We start from the raw sequence: 17964 nt of genomic DNA, 5'->3' as shown, positions 1-17964 counted from the left end.
TTAAACTATTTTGCTTCAGAGTATCAGTGATAAAATGAAAGTCACTTATTTAATGCAAATTCATCCTCTGTTATATAGTCAATACTGCATTGCATTTCCATCTTAGCGGGTCTTCCTGGAATATGAAGGTAACTTGATTTCTGTGTCATAGCCACTGTTATAAACTTCTCAATAGATCAAATATGATGATAATAGATGATACATAAATATTTATCTGTCTCTCTCTGTTTTCTCCCTTTTCCTTTCTCTATCTAGCTGTCTAATTCAATATTTATGGTACACTACTGGAATTAAATTTTAACTCTTTGTATCCATAGAGTATAGGATTCCGTACTAATTTGGTTCACATTTAATAACTTAAATATATTTCTGTAAGAATTTAATTATTCAAAATTTTCCATTTAAGATATAGTGAGTGCTATAATGCTAATAATGTTTTGTAGAATTCTAATGCCATGTTTTAAATTATGGATAAAAATGATATGATGGAATATGCTGATCCTTGGTGTAATACTTTTTATTTTGCATTTTGTTGTAAATTATTTCTCTGTTCATTCAGATATTTTAAAATTCAGTATTTTAAAATTATAATGTTCTTCTAAAATATTTTATGGAGATTAAAATATTCACAATCACAATAGGATAGGAAATTGAGTAAATAAAATGCATAAGTTTATGGCAGTAATTATTTAACCCATTACAGGCTAATCATTATTTTATTTTTGACAGTTTTCATTGCATACATAGTTTATCATCCATCTCTGCTCTCCTATCCCTGCTTTGGTAGAACAAGCATTTAAACACAGATTTTGAGATTAATACTTCCACATGAATGTCCTTCTCTTTTCTGCTTGTATTTCAAAATGAAGAACCATGTCTCATGATTTCTTATTTTTCTTTTCTCAATTTATTAATATAATTTATGGATTTCTGTGTTCATTTTGGCAATTTTTCTTTTATTAGGGAAGACTGATCCTAAAAGATTTGAAAGTCATTAAAATAGAATTAAGTATAGTATTTGACCTTCTTTTATCTGTTCATATCCATATATCTATTTTTAACCCATGTCTGTGTCTTGAAGTGATACTATGTCTGCCTGACCCTTGGAGTTCTTGCCTAAATTCAAAGTTGTCATTACAGTTTCATTGTGCGATAGTATTTGTGGAGTATCTTTTGTGTGCAGAACAATATGATTTTAGGAGACTTGTCAGTGGTTTCATTTCTGAGGTAACAACAAAGACATCAATCACAGATACTTTGCAGTCAGCTAGTAGGGATAAATGGGAATATTTTATGAAAAGGAAATGCACACAAAAGATGAAGCATGGTAAATACAAATTTATTTCTACATTTATTTAGATAGAGGGTAAAATATAGCAATTATATTAATGTAAAGAAATTTTAGAATTATCAGTGAAATAAGGCTAGTGTTTCTAGAGCACATCGCCTGTAAATTTTGGCTCATGTGTTTGCAATTTATACTAGAAATATTTTGTAATTGTTTTTCAATATTGCAAACCCAATTCAGTGAAATATTATAAAGACAGAATGTGATTTGAAGGTTTCTCCTATACACTTAGATTCAGCCATTCTAACAATCTGATTTTGAACTAGAATGAAAAAGAATTTTATAAAGACTGTGTGTTCCAAATTTAGTACATGAAGGGTAAGGTACTGGGGAGAAATAGCAGTAATGTACAGTATTTTTAGTAAATCTTCTGTCTATAACAGAATAAAGGCAAAATTTGTGCAAGCATGTGTTTGTCTTTAGCAAAGTCAGTTTATAATTACAGGAAAATGCCACAATTCTTCTTAGCTTCTCATTAATAACATACCTTGTGTAGATAATCCTTAATACTTCTACAATTCTACTAGTCCCAGTTATTATTAGTAATATGTACTTTGAGCATTTATGTTACAAAAGTACAAAAGAAGTTCTTCATTTTCTCACTGGTAAATTTAATTTTCTGGTAAATATAATTTTATGCCTTTTGACGCAAAGAAAGTCTGAATTATAAGCTTAAAAGTATATACACTATGTCACCTTTACATTTATACAAGAATTTAATGGATACACCTATTGCCAAGAATAATCTCAGACACACATTATGGGATATTGTTATACTGTTTTTCCAAATTATTGTTGGTATGAAGCACTGTCAACGTATGATATTAGTTTACTCATTTAATAAGCCTAAGAGTTTTTATTTTATTATGTAGTTAAGATAATCTGTACATTTAATCTATAGTAAATCTTCAGTTTGTCCATTATCATGAACATAGTAAATTATTGGTTCCTACTGGATAAAGTTTTGCAGAACTTTTAAAATACAAATAAATACTGCATACTATTTTACTGTTTTTGAACAAATTAGTCTTAGAACAAATATGTAATTAAACCTGTTAGTCTATTTTTCATTAATTATTTAAGGAAACTTTAATTTTAATGTGATTCTCATAATTTTAAATTGATAATTATTTTATAAAAAATAAGTAATAAATATAATTTGATTTCCTAGCTCTGCATTTAAATCCTTATTTATCAGCTCTAATTTTAATAGTTAAGTACCAGGACATTCAATCTTTTAAAACTTTATATCTCATGGATGAAGTATTTAAAAATGGTGTCTTTTAACAGTGGGTTAGATCAGCACTTATTGCCAAATCACTGACCCTTGTTTTTATGAATTCTATTTGTAAAAAGCACAAAAACTACTGGATAAAAAACAAGGTTAAATATGTGGGACTTATTTATCAGACTTAAATGCATGTTTTAGTGAAATTGCTGTTTCCTTATCTTTGTTTCAGAAAGAGAATTTTCAGTTATCCAAGCTCCAAATTGATTTCAACATATTTAATAATTTTTACTGAATTAGTTGTCAGTAGACTTTAATGTATGTAATTATGTATTTTTTAAAATAAGATCATTTACAATCTTATATCTTAGTGACATTCAGAATCTTTTCTTTTACAGCCATTTCGTAGAGTGACGTTTTCTGTTGTGAGTCAGCCTCAGGACCCACATCAGGGGTCACTGCAGAGTTGCTATGACAGCGGGCTGGAGGAGTCAGAAACACCAAGCAGTAAGAGTTCATCAGGGCCAAGACTGGGTGCCCTTCCACTCCCAGAGGACAACTATGAAAGGACCACGCCGGATGGCAGTGTTGGTGAGGCAGAGCATATGGAAAATGGTAGGGGCAAACACAACATCCACACACATAATCACGCTAGTGAGCCGTAATAAGTAGGCTTGGCGAAGGTCAGTCTAAAACTAAAATAAAATAGCTGACACCAAAACTATTTTATTTTAAATAATAAGTATTTACTAAAATATAGAAATGCCAAATAAAGCAACATAACTCTGTACATAAAACTCACCAAAATTGCACCATCATTTTAAAATGGCCTGTCAGAAATAAATGCACATACGAATAAAACAGAGCAGTGTCTGCTATGAAAATGCTAAATTAGAGCACAATTCCTCAATAATAGCCACTGAGAAAGGTCTTTTCTGATTGTTTTCTTCTATTCATTTTTGTCATGCAACTATTTCTTCAATTGCTACTGTCCAGTCTTGGTGAAAGGAAATGACCATAAACACACCTAGCTTGACTTTTCCCCCCTAGATATTTTGAAAAAAAAAAAAAATTTCAAATCTCTCCTTTTAAGTGATAGCTGAAATTGAGTCAGAGAAGGAGAACAGCTGTGTCTTGCTCTCCACGGTATGCAGTAAATACTACTAGAGTTCCTCTCTCATTTAAGTATAAGGTTTTACTCTTTTTTTGTGCAAGAGAAAGGAAGGAAAACATAATTCTCCATACTCTTACCCTGTTGTGAGGCTATTCTCATAATTATTACTATTGACCTTATATGCATTTTCATTTAAGTCATAAAGTTATATTTTAGCAATAATTATAAAACTTTTCACATTTGTTTATATTCTCAAAGACAATTTGTTAATCCATTTCTGAATTTCAAATCATAAGTAAATGTTTGAGGATACATTAATGTCAGATAATGGAATGGTACAAGTTCTTCCTAAATTCATTATTCTTTCATAGATAAAAAGAGATATGGTTTTATATATAAGGGAAGGACGAGGCATCACAAAAGTTTCATTTTTAGTTTAAAACTCAAAATGGATTGGTCTTTCTCTGTCTCAATCCTCTAGTGAAGTAGGACATTCTAATTTTCTGTTATATGATCACTTCTTCAGTGATGATATGCAAATACAGCATATTAATGAAGGAAAAAGATTGCTTTTCCTTCTGTAAGTTTACCTATGAATATTAAAATCCAGTTATTTACATATGTGTGTATATATATGTATATATATATATATGTATATATATATATAAAACAAATCACCCTAAGTTAAAGTATTGCTAAGTTAATCATGTCAAATAATTATTTACCCACTGTATTATCCAGTGAGACGATATGATACCAGGGCTTGATGATTGATGTCCCTCTCGACTGATTATCCAGACGTTAAGTGACATTTTGCCTTATGGCTTTAAAGGCATGCTTATCTGTGTGTATGGTGGTGTGTGCTTATGTGGATGGGAGTTTGATGTGGTTTTTAAGACTTAACATTTTTTAATAGTTTTTAAGTGATTATAAAATTTTGGTATAAATTGAAATGCTGATGAATTTTTAAGGCAAGTCTGTTTAATATTTTGGAGAAAAATAAAAATTAAGTTTAAAAATACATATATAACACATATAAGTAGTATCTTTAAATATATATATAAGTATTTAAAGATTTATTTAAATATATATATATATTTACCCATGAATATGTAAGATATATATGTATACATATATAATTTTTTACCTACCAAGAAAAGCAGGATTAACATGAGGATATTACTATATCCAAAATCATTCTTTGATAATAACAAATTTACTTATTTGTTATTAATAAAATAATGTATAATGAGGCATTTTTTGCATGTCAGCTATATAAGGAGAAAGGATTTTGTATACTGGCATTATAGACACATTTTAATGTTATTTTTCATTTTTTGTGAATTTAAGGGCATTCAACATCATTAAAATAATCAAAACATCATTAAAGATGACAAACACATATTAGTTCCTTTTTAGAAAATATACATGTCGTAGAAAACAAGTGAACTTGTAAATAGAACAGAAAGTTTACTGAGAAAGATTCTCCAAAGAACGCTTTTAGTGCTTTTATGTAAACATGTGTTGTGTCTTTTCAACAGCAAGGCCCATAAAAATATAACTGCTTTTTCCTGATTTTCTATGTGACTGACACTTGAAATGCAGAGTTTATATAAAAGATTTGGCATCTGCTAGTTGTGATTCATGTTGGTCCTGATCTATAGGTAATGACAGAAGGAGATGTGATACACTTTGAGTTATCCAAATGTAGCAGTGGATATTTGACTAACAGTTTTGATGGGGTCCACATTTTTATACTACTCATCTAGCCATAAAGTGTAGCTATATTGCTTGGATTCTGGTAACTTCATCTTTGATATTAATGGATCATTCTGACCTAAATAGAATTGGAATTGAAACCTGTCAAGTATTCATTTGTCACATTTAATTGGAATTCAGGTAATCTGTAGTGTTTTGCTTGGTTAGGTTTTAATCAGGATTTGTATTGGATTTTCATTTGGATTTTCCATAAAATACCATTCTGGATGCTGTCCTAGTTCCTAATTATTACCTCAAATATTTTCCTTGAATTTTAACCTGTGTGAAACAATGAAGTTATCACTAACTGTTTTGGATTAACTTCCATTGTGAAGTTTGGAAGATAATTTGCAATGCAATAACATATAACATCCCAATATCATGATGCAAACCAGGAATAAGTTAAGATAGCTAAGGATAAAAATAAGTTGTCACAGATGCTGTGTCAAGGAAGTAGCTGAAACAGGGATATTTAAATAAATAGACAGTGAAATGTATTTTTGTTTTACCAAAGCTTTTATCTGCCTTCTGTACTTTAGCATAATAAAATAATTTCATGAAGAAGGCTTGTGAGTTAATTCTCCTTTAAACAAGTTTTACCTTATATTTCAATAGACATTGGTGCCAAATAAGGAATGGAGTTTTCTTCTCTGACTAGCTGAGGAAAAAGAATGCACTGGAAGAGTAAACACAATTTCATGCAACCCAAATAACTTAGACTAAGACCAAGCATTTCGAAGATCCAAATCTATAGAGTTTATATCCTTGGGCTTTTAAAAAGTAATAATTAGAATTATATCATTCAAAAATATTTTGTTATTGTGAATTACATATTTATTCAGGGCAAAAATCACTAATATGTTAGTAATCAACCTTATGATTTTATGCTGATCTTTTGATTGATGAAATTGGGATAATTCATTCTTTACTATTACATTAAAATAAGTGGAATAAAATATTTTAAAACATGGCATTCATGGTAGGAAATTGTTATGATAAAATATATGACAATGAAGAAGTTAAAATAATTAAAAACCAGAGCAGCAAAATGATGTTCAAGTAAAGAGCAAACATTAGGTTTAAAAGCATCAGAACTCACCCTGACCTTGATGATGCAGTCATCTTCAGACTTTCTCTTGGACTGTGATTTAATAGCATTTGGTCTATTTTATCTACATATCATGACCCCTGACCTATTTATCCTTTCAAAATATTCCTGCAAATCATCTTTGCAAAGCCAGTTTTCCATTTCTATGTGTGGCTCAGATATAGAGAACGATGACTTGACCTTCAAGCCCAACTTTGCCATCAACAGTGCAGGTCACTTACTCCTTATTTGTTTCTGATCATCCTTGAGGTAATTAACTAAATTAACTCTGAAATCCTACCCTGATCCAACAAGCTGTGATTCTCTCCTAACATCCAGTTTTTCTTGTGTCATTTCCTATACAGAACAGAAAGAGACTTTGTATCTCTTAGTCAGATGGACAGTGAATTTTACAATATATGTTAATGAGGTGGAGCAGTAGTAATTCTAAGGCCTTCTCAATCCACAGAACATATGTGAATTCTAATAAGAGGTAATGCATTTATTATAAAAATCAAAGAGTCCAACTGGTGATTTTTGGCCAGGTGGGTGGAAAGGTTGGCACCACAGCAGGGCAGTGTAGGAGACATTATGGGAGCTTCCCTTAATCACACTGTGCAAGGACCATCTGGAGGTCCAGTTTCACCTACTGCCATAGTGCCCTTCACAGATAATTATGATTAAGACATGCCACAATGGAATAAGCTTTTATTTTCTTACTTGACAATCTAAACTTGGGTCAGATTAAGAATGAAGAAAGATAAACACAATGTGTTTTTTTTCCTGAGTGAACCTTTACAAATAGAATACCATAGAAATAAAGTAGGAACACAGCAGGTAATCCATAAGTCAGATTTTGAAAAATTAAATGAGGTTAGCAAGTTGGAAACTCTAAATCCTTCATTAATTTTATGCTTTTTGGTTTTCTCAGATCTTTAAGAGAAAGTACACTTGACATTTTATAAACTAATGTTTTTGAAATTTACACTTTTGACTTTCTTACTTTTTCGAATTTAAATATGCTAGACCCCATTGTTCTATTCATTCACTATGCCTCATCTCTTTGTTCCACATGCTTTAAATAAGTATTTAGAGTGTTCTGTTCTTGATGATTAAAACATGGTATAGTGCACTGTGAATCCATTTTTTAATCTGCCATGAATTTTTTTACATAGCTTTTAGAAGTAAATAAAGATTAATTGGGAATAAGCCGCCATTTTCATAAGACCAAAGAAATGAGAATGGAGAATAAACACAAATCTTTGTGGAGGGTAAAGAACCCTCCTCGTCTCTTTTTCTCCCACCTACCTAGTTCTCAGCAAGTACCTATCTGTAAGGCAGTGTTGTCCTTGGTGTGAGCCTGTGCTTCTCTCATTTGACTGGTTAATGTAGCAAGGTGGCCTCTTGCATCATTCCCAAGAGTCTCACAGACTTGTGAGTGGCAAAAGTATTATACCTCAAAAACAAATGCCCTCACATACTATTTTTGATAGGAAGACACTAATACACCTTCCTAAGAAATCATTTCCATCGTTTTGTATTTCTTCCTGCCACTTTGGTTGCCATGTCTCACTGAGGTTACTTTACATACTTTTCTAGTCATCTGTGACATGGTTCTGGACTTCCCAAGTGTCCTCAAGTAGTCTGCATGCCACCCATCCAGGAGGGCTCTATTCCCTCCTACTTCGTAGTGAATAGTACAATCTGAAAGAATCTGAAAAGATATTCGCCTGGAGGAGAATTGGTGGCATTGTGGGTAGAATCTAGTGATTAATAAAACAACAATTTTGCAATATTCTAAATCAGTTTGATTCCTGGTCTCACCTCTTACGAAAAGTATAACTTTCTCACCATTTTAAGCCCCAGTTTCTTCAATTACAAATCATAGGAGTGTGAAAGAAACCGAAGAGATAATAGCATGCAATAATTTATAAATGACAGTAGTTATAATTTGACTATATTAGTTGATGAAATGATTGACTGTTACTATTTATGATAAATAATTTTGATTATAACTTTAAGTGGGTTTGATATAATACAATGACTTAATCTTGACCTTCATAAAATGTTTAGTCTTACAAGGACAACATTTTAAAATTACTGGTTGGAGTAATATTCTCAATCTGGATAATTTACAGTCTATTTATTTATTTATTTATTGGTGGGGTAGCATGGGATGACCTCAGGAACAGTGACTTACAAACTTAGCAAGGATCTAAATGAATGAAATGAAGCCTTCTATCTTCTGATATAGAATCAACTCAGTTCTTTGTGCTGTTTTTTATACAAGGTCTGGAGTTTCCATCATTATCTTTCTTTTTCTCTCCTTTAAAGTTTTTACATTTCTTATTCAGTGTTCCAGTTGAGTGCATTATTCTTCAGGTGTGTATTTCCCTTTGAACTGCAGCAAAATATTCACAATGACAGGAAAAATGAACTAAGAAAGTGTCCAATTAACATGCTTACCAGACGCTCAGTCCTTTCTTTTCTAATCTCAGCATTAATAATTAATACTGATAAAATGTGTGGCCATATTACCCTTTTTATTCTAATTTGGTCCTTTAAAACTACATCACTCTGCTGAACCTTTATGACATTTAAGAAGGGAATGAGCTTTTATGAAATCTCAAAGTGACTTTGGAGGTCAGTTAGTGGGTTTGTTGCCTTCAGATTCTCCAAGCACTGGGCTTCTGTGGATTTTTACCTCACTTGAATTTGGTTGTTCAGTCCTTATTTAGTTAAGGCATTATTCCAATCTTTCCTGCTTTCTTTTTTTGTGTCTAAATCATATCTATTTCTAGCATTCCTCTGATTTTTTCCCCAGAATTATGTTAGTTTAATATGACAACATTCTTAAGCATGTTCTCTGTGGTAAAGAAACTGTAACACAGTGACTGAAGTCAGCACTCCTCACCTCTGGTGTCTCAATTATTGAGAAAGTGGTTCATCTCAATATTCCTCTTCTGGGTAAGCATTTCCCATTATACCACTTCTATTGCAGGTTTTTTTTTTTTTTTTTTTTTGATAAGTGAAACATTTTTTCCTCTATTAATGCAAAGCAGAGCAATACCTTTGGTGTCTCTTGTTTCACAGAGTGATATATGGTGACGAAACTGTGATTATTATTTTTAATTCAACAAACTTGTATTGAAAATAAAATAAAGCCAAGATTTCCCAAAGAAGTTTAAATAAATAAAAGAGAATGCTTGCCTTCAAAATAGAAGTCCTTATATTGGAGAGAGGCAACCTTAATGGCAGCAAATTATGTGTAATATAAAAAGTAGGAAGCTTGTTAAGGAAGTTCAGAGTAGTATAAAGTACAGAAAAGGACAAGTAAACTACACAGAACAATAATATATGCATTTATTGGAAATTTTACATTTATTTTACATATTATTTTAAATAATATTTGGGGTGGGAAGAAGGCCCTGAAATGTTATTTGCCTCATGTTCTTTCTCTTTACCCATCTTCAATCTACTTTAAGAACAATTATTAAATTGGCTTATAGGTCATGTTTAAATAAAATAAATTCATATTATTCAAATTTTGTTATTCTAATCACATTGTCATAGTTTTTCTTTTTGTATTGTCTCTTTTTCTTTTCATAGGACTTTCTTTTCTTCTTCCTTTTTTTTTTTTTTTTTTTGCTGCTAAGCGCGATTAGTTCAAAATCTCTAGAATTTACTATTAATGCAATTGTCAGCAGAAGCTAAATCCAGATCTAAACTATAAAACATTAATTTTATATCTCTGTTCTTTCCTTGCATATAACCGTGGGCAATTACCAGACACATGTTTGCTTTAAATGAGGTCTTTCAAATTTAATAATAATCTGTAAATAATTTTTTGAAGTTTTTCTATTTCTTTTCAGAAGACCAGTTATACTACTCAAACTAAATAGATGATCAGATTACATTAGAGTAGAGTAGGTTGGATCACATTTGGTTTATTTTTTGGAAACCAATTTAATTCTTTTGTGGTGGTTACAAATTGTTTTTATAATTGTTATTTCAAGATTCAAGTTAGGCTTATGGTTATTTGTCTTTATGTTTCATTCCCTTTTTATCTGTAATATAGACAATAGGTTGCATTGTATTAAAATTTTTGTAGTGAATTTTCCTTAATTTATTAAGTAGAATTTTTGTCTTTGGGTCTCATTATCTTGTTTGCTTTCTTATTGTGGCCCAGAAAATATGATTATGAATTTATTCGTAGGATGAGGAAATATTTAAAACACATGCAAATCTAAGTGCCTCCTCTAAAACAGACCTTTAACTGTTAACGTGATAATTTTAAAGGAAAGTAATGTTTTTAAACTATATGTTCTAATGAAATCTGTATCAAGTGGCATAAGATGTTTTGGTAATAAGCAAATAATAGAATAGCATATAACTGTTTCAAAATCTTCCAACCTGTTCATTACTGTTTAGAAATGTATTTTCTATGATCTATCTGATTTAAAATGCTCACATCTTAAATGATGATGTCAGTAAGGGACCCACATATGATCTGTGATTAACAAGCTGCTCTGAGGTTGCATTCCTTGAAGCCACAGTGCCTTGGGATGAATTGTACACATTGTTCCTATTCCATGTGAGGCCACATCTCACCCACCCAGCATTCATAGCAAAAGGTCATAGAAGCTATAGCTGAAATTTCATACAATGAACAGGGAATGCAGAGTGTTATAAGAATTCATTGAGTTAAGTTGAAAGAGAATTGGTTGAGCCATTGCTCTACACAAATTTCCATGAAGGATCCAAAGGTGAATGAGATATGGTGTTTGTTTTCTACATGTTTAAATATTGAAAGGGAGGATGATATGGACAGAATTAGACGGTTAAACATAAGTCAGGATTCTGGGCTTGATGGCACACCCCTGTCATCCCAGCTACTTAGCAGAATGGAGCAGGAGGACTGTAAATTCAAGGTCAGCCTGGGCCACTTAGTAAGACCCTGCTCAAAATAAAAAATAAAACAGACTGGAGATGTAGCTCAGTAGGTAGAGTGCCCCTAGGTTCAACTCCCAGTATCCAGAGATAGGCAATAGATGAATAGAAGATAGATAGATAGATAAAAATAAAGGCATGGAAGATATTATACAGGAAGATTACATACTACAAGTACCAGAGGAGCTTTGTGAAAAATTGTAACCAAGCCTTGAAAGATGAGTAAGTAGATTTTTTTTGATTAGCAGAAATGTGGGTAGATTTATGGAAGATAGTGAGGGAAGCCCAAAACAGCAACCTAAGAGGGAAAGGAACTGTGCTGCCACTTGCCATCCAGTGGAAAATGGAAAAAACAGCCCATCTCCACGCGTCTGATGCAAACTTGTTGGATTGATGGCATCTTTTAAAAATGCAAGTGATATCCAGCAGACTATTGGAAATATAGATTGGAAACCTGAAAGTATAGATAAGTGGAACAAAAATAGCTTTAGGAGTCATTAGCACTCCAGTAATGATGGACTTTTGGGAATAGATGAGACCATTACTTAAGCATATGTCATCAAATTAGTTATGATACCAAAACATAAGCTTACCAAGGACTGAAATATAAGAGAATAATATAGAAGCCTTCAGTAAGGGTAGCTGAGAAGTATATTAAAAATAAAATTATGTTGGAGGAATCTTTAAGTTATTAGACTTGTCCAAAATTCAGTGTGTTTTTAGGAAAAACAGGGATAATAATACTGAGGGTTGTTGTAAGAATGTAATTAATTATTGGTGTGAGGGAATATAAGAAAAAATAAAATAATATAAAAAGCAAATAAACCAACAAATTATGGCAGATTAACATAGGAAAAGCAGTGGTTGTCAAATATTTGGTGCCACAGGGAAGATAAGAAACAAGTCCTCATAGGAATGCATGCAGATATTGACAAATGAGGAGAATTGGAAGACTCAGATGGGAGTTATTTTATGTTTTTATGTTTCCTCTGCCTCATTGTATTATAAAATGCTTAAAGATAGGATCTGTCTTGTTCATTATTGCATGATTCATCTGTAATAATCCCATTGCATAGATTTTCAAAAGAAAAAAAAAAGCTGAATTTAGCTATATGTACGAATTAGGAACACAATATTGTTCATAGAGATTCAATGGAAGTAAAACAATCTAGAAAACTGGAAACCAAGAAATGTAGTATAAAGACCTATTTGAGAATTTCTTTCTCAGATCACCAAGTCCAATGTGACATCTTTAACAAAGGCAGGGGCATGGCTACATCCATTGTCATCAATCAAGTAAATTAATGCCAAGGAACATCATCCTATGCTTAATGAATCATCTTACACTCCCATTTTTTAGTATTTTTAAACAAAACTCTCTTAAAGTATTGTGGTTTGAAATTTCAGTGTAACAGCTTTTGCTCTTTTTCCTTGAGTGATATAATAATTATTCTTTTAAACTACCATTATCCTCTTACATGACTCTTACATTTTATATTATACTATGCAATAACTTGCTCCTTTTACTTACTTGAAATTAAAAGAATATCTGATTAATTGAATCTGTGGTGAAATTGATGACATAATCCCAGTCATCATAAAAAAAAACGTGTTTTGTGATTTTGAGATACTTAACATTGTAACAATACTGTCGATTGTTAGTAGTACTACGCAAATAGATGTACTTCAGAACAGAAAATAATAAAAATGGAATTTGAATGAGAAATAAATTTAAATTGCATCCTACAAAGACCAGTTTCAGTCCATTCTACATGTGCATAGCACCCAGGTCACCAATGCTTGCCACAACTAGTAAACCATCCAAGGATGATGGTTTACTCCAATATATTATGTGCATATACTTACTAGTAATGATTTGCCAGAGTATTGTCACTTTTTATGTGTTTTTTTTATTATTTTTAATCACAGGAAATATAACTGTTATGGTTTGGATGCGAGGTGTTCCCCAAAAGCTCATGTGTGAGACAATGCAAGAAAGCTAAGAGGTGAAATGATTGTTTTAAGAGAGCAAATTAACCCAATCAAAAAATTAATTAATTAACTGAGTGGTAACTGAAGGCAGGTAGGGTGTGAATGGAAGAGGTGTTTCACTGGGCGTGCCTGTAGGCTATATATTTTGTATCTGGCAAGTGGAGTCTCTCTCTGCTTCCTGATCATCAAGTGAACCTTTTTCCCTCAAAAACATTCTTTGACCATGATGTTCAGCCTCATCTCAAGCCCCAAGGAATGGAGTCAGCTCTCTATGGACTGAGACCTCTGCAACCCTGAGCCAACAAATAAAGTCTTCCCCTTCTAAAATTGTTCTTGTCAGGTCTTTGGTCATAGCGGCAAAAAAGCTGACAAACACAATAACCATCAATGTCTCATAAGTTTCTTCTTTCCCTGCATTCTTTGTTGCTTAGTAGGAATTACAAATAATTACTATTATAGTGGTAAAACTTTTCCTCCAGACTAAGATATTCTCACCAATTACTGCATAATAATTTCTAAGTAAAAAAAAAATGCAATTCATACATGTATTCATTTCATCAAAAATCCCTAGATATGTGCATTTATTTGGGCTGGCATATGCACTCTCCATTCTCCTAGAATGTTGAATAGAATTTCATAAATGTAGTGTGTAACAAGAGAAGCCACTTTGATTGCCAAGAGGTGTTTGGGAGGTATCTGGAAATTTATTTCTAGTTTCACATAATATAATTTTATCTGTGCCTCCAAGTTATAGAGCCAAGTACCATAACCAATTCTCAACAATATTACAAGATCTTGATGCCAACAGGAATATCAGTTTACTAAAATAAGAACAGTAGGATCCTCATTCATAAGAGAGAAACGTCCCTGCATCTTCTCCAAAGCATCTTCTCCCTTTCTTTACAGAGATCCAAGCAAACCAATGTCGTTCTTAAAATGTCATCTGATAAAGACAATCTTGGAGGTGTTTCCTACCCCAGAACCAGTGAGGCCTGATGAGACCGTTAGATGCAAATCTATCCTGGACTGATGTTATCCTTTGAGGCACTCATGAGACACAATTTTGTGTTTCTAACAATATTTATTATTTTTATTTTCGTTTGTTTTATATTTTATTTTGTGATCATGTCTTAAAAGTTTTGCATATTCTTTCTTCAATTACACAAATGTTTTTCCCAAAAATAGCTTTAGATATTCTTGCATAACCAGACTATTTCCCTTCTTGATGCTGGTGCATTCTGTAAGGTCTTTGCGTTATCTAGACGTTCACAATTATCCATCAATCTTCTTTTCTATCTGACAGTTTTTGCACCGGTGACATCTGAAGTTCAAACTGTGTGAAAAATAAACATCTCCTAGATTGATACATAATTTTTAAAATAATTATTTAAATGGTTACTTAAAGTAAATATTTAACTAGTTATTATCCTAGATAATTCTCACTTAAACAAGGTAATGTTTACTATTATAAACTATTAAAGACATTGAATTTTAGGGCACCAACCTGACTATTTCCCTTCACTTTGGTTGAATCAGTGTTAATCATACATCATCTGCGAACAGATGACTTGACACAGCATGTTCACACAGAACAGTGTTTTATCAGGGTTTTTCTCTTTAAGCTATTGCTCTTTGTTCAGTGTGATCAATTGTATTCAGCCTTCACCAGTTCTTCGGGAATTCAATTTTGAGAGACTCTGCGAGTTTCCTGAACAACATTGGTTCATCATTTTCTCCCAGAATAATAAAGATCTAAAATCTAATTCTTGCCTATTTCAGTCCTAGACTCTTTTTATCCTCTTTTGTGAAATCAAGCCCACATGCTTTTCTATTGCAGCCCTTGTCTGAGCATTATCTGTGTCCCCAGGATCAAGTAGCTCTTAAGTTAGTTCTAGCAATTGTCCATGGGTTTAGAGCTACCCATGCGTGTTTTTCTTAAATAACAAACATTTTATTTCAGAGCACAAAGTATAGGACTTTCTACTTGATTATTTAGTTTCTGTTTTGTTTTTTTAAGTTTTGGAAAATGTATTACTCTTCTTTACTTTAATGAAAAGTTCTGAGTTTTTCTGACAGTCATTTCATTTTTGAAGGAGAATCAAAGGACTGTTCCATGGATTGACACTTAGATTTTGTATTTTTTCTTTATTTTCTCCATTCTAATAAACTTATCCCTTTGCTTCTCCCAACCTCACCATCCTGTGCTCATTTTCTTTCTTATTTTACCTTTTCTATGACCTTTTGGGGATTAAATAATTCATTTTCTCTTCTAAAAGTCATTATACCTGAGTCATCTCAGACTATCAAATTTCTGTTTTCCTTTGGGATAACTTCTAGGACAGTCTATTCCATAATTTTTCAGTTTTAAAGAGTTCTTAAATCTACTTTAATTTGTCTATGTTGTAATATATAATATTATGTTCACAAAGAATCAGAAGCACATGTTTTTGCTTCTAGTTCAGACTCCATCCCATTTCGGGATTGGATTGTGGGTCAATTCATGTACTGTCTCCCCCATTTATACAATAATATAATGCAAAATTGCAATACAATTATGATAATCTTTTCTGCCTTATCTAACTCAAACAGTTATTGAGAAGTTTTATAAAAACATATATTTTGGGAAAATTAGCATGAATAAAGATTATGCCAAGATGTTTAAGAACTATGTTCTATTGTTTATAGATTCACTACTTAAAAATTCTTAAAAATTCTTCTGATTCTACAGTTCCATTTTCCCCCCACATTAAGTCAGATGACAGTATTCACAGCATTTGTTAAATGCATGATGATATTCTAATTTGCAGAAATGTTCACTGGCCTCAAATGTTTAGCCATAAAGGTGAGTTGTTTCTTGTCCTCCTTTGAGTTCCCTGAGGGTTTCCGATTCTCTAGGCTAAGAGCACGTGGTCTCTCTCTCCTGTGAACAAGTTCCTGTTTTCATCACAAATATAATTCTGTGAAAATCAGAGAGAAAGAAAATATATTAATAGTGTCACGTTTACTTTCTGCCAGCCAAATGGCTTTTGTCTCTAAGAATCCTGCACATATTTTCCTCAATTTATTGTGAAGGAATAGTAAATGACAGAAACCAGCAATGCATAGAGATATTCATCAAATTATTAAAGATCATTCAGTGCCCAGTAGCAGAGTCACCCTGAAAGGCATTACAGACAATGCTCAAATAGTCAAGACAAAGAATAAAGCCTTATAAAGATTATGGCCAATAATAGTGTGGTTAGAATCTGTCAATTAGGCACCCATTCACACCACTTATTCTCATCTCCATTTAAACCGTTAATTAAGCCAAATACATTTATAAATATAGAAATCAACTTTTATAGGTATTTGAAATAATTTTAAAAGAACAGTGCAAAACACTCAATTACAATACAGTTCAAGCATAAAGGCTAAATTGATTTCAAAGGAACCAAGTCATCAAGAAGTGTCTCCAATGTCACCAACAAATGAATTAAAGGTTTACTAGATCCTTATACATACACACAGGGAAGAATACCACAGAGAATTGAGAGAAAAAACTTGAAGTAGATAATCTATCAAAAATGTTTACGAGAATCATGAAATAGTTTCTTAAGTAGATGTCTAAAAATAAAGACAAATAAGTATAAGGAAAATTAGATTAATAAACTAATTCTTTATACTACATCATGCTTACCTGAGAATATTGCACATACATTTGCTTTGTGTTGTCAGTCTAAGGGAGGAAATATTATCTGCCTTTTATGGATAATTAAATTGAGAAGACATAAGACTTTGACTAATGCCTGATAATACTAGGTAATTGAAACATAGTAGCTGTTATTATTTATTATCATATTATCATTTAATGTTTGACTGCTACTAACTCCAAAGGGCTATATTTGCATTATTATATTCAAAGCTCAGGAAAACCCATTGTAATTATTTCCATTTTAAAAAGATATTTAAGTACAAGGACAGTTTTTATTTTGTTTATCAGAAGCATTAATTTATTGTAAATGTTTTTAAGGAGGAAGTACTTACTCGTTTTAATTTTTTTTTAAATTTTATTTGTTCTAATTAGTTATACATGACAGTAGAATGCATGTATATATTTTGATAAATCATATATAAATGGAGTGTAATTTCTTATTTTTCTGACTATAAATATTATAGGATCACATCAGTCATGAAGTCATACATGCACATAAGGTAATAATGTCTGTTTTACTCTACTATCATTCCTTCCCTCCAACTCCTTCTCCTCCCTTCACTCCCCTCTACCTAATATAAACTAACTCTATTCTTCCCTATCTCCCACCCTCTTATTGTTAATTAGTTTCCACATATCAGAGAAAACATTGGCTTATTTTACTTAGCATGATATTCTCTAACTCCATCCGTTTACCAGTAAATCCAGAATTTCATTCTTCTTTAAGGTTGAGTAATATTCTATTGTATATATTTACCCCACTTTCTTTATCCATTCATCTGTTGAAGGGCATCTA

At 31.8% G+C, this 17964-nt stretch overlaps 1 protein-coding gene across 8 annotated transcripts in view; it reads left to right on the top strand.

Moving 5' to 3' along the window:
- Pcdh7 (protocadherin 7) overlaps positions 1-17964 on the top strand; it is a 389130-nt gene that overhangs the window by 175157 nt on the left and 196009 nt on the right. For 4 of the 8 annotated variants that reach the window (XM_047565813.1, XM_047565811.1, XM_047565817.1 and 1 more), the window contains one exon: positions 2975-3191. In XM_047565813.1, the coding sequence (XP_047421769.1) occupies positions 2975-3191 (217 nt within the window). The remainder of the gene's footprint in view (positions 1-2974; positions 3192-17964) is intronic. The other 4 variants (XM_047565814.1, XM_047565812.1, XM_047565815.1 and 1 more) reach the window with 2 other exon arrangements.

The sequence above is a fragment of the Sciurus carolinensis genome, chromosome 10, assembly GCF_902686445.1.
Source record: "Sciurus carolinensis chromosome 10, mSciCar1.2, whole genome shotgun sequence".
Lineage (NCBI taxonomy): Eukaryota > Metazoa > Chordata > Mammalia > Rodentia > Sciuridae > Sciurus > Sciurus carolinensis.
Note: the sequence above shows the minus strand (reverse complement) of the source record. Positions and strands in the feature narration are given on the sequence as shown.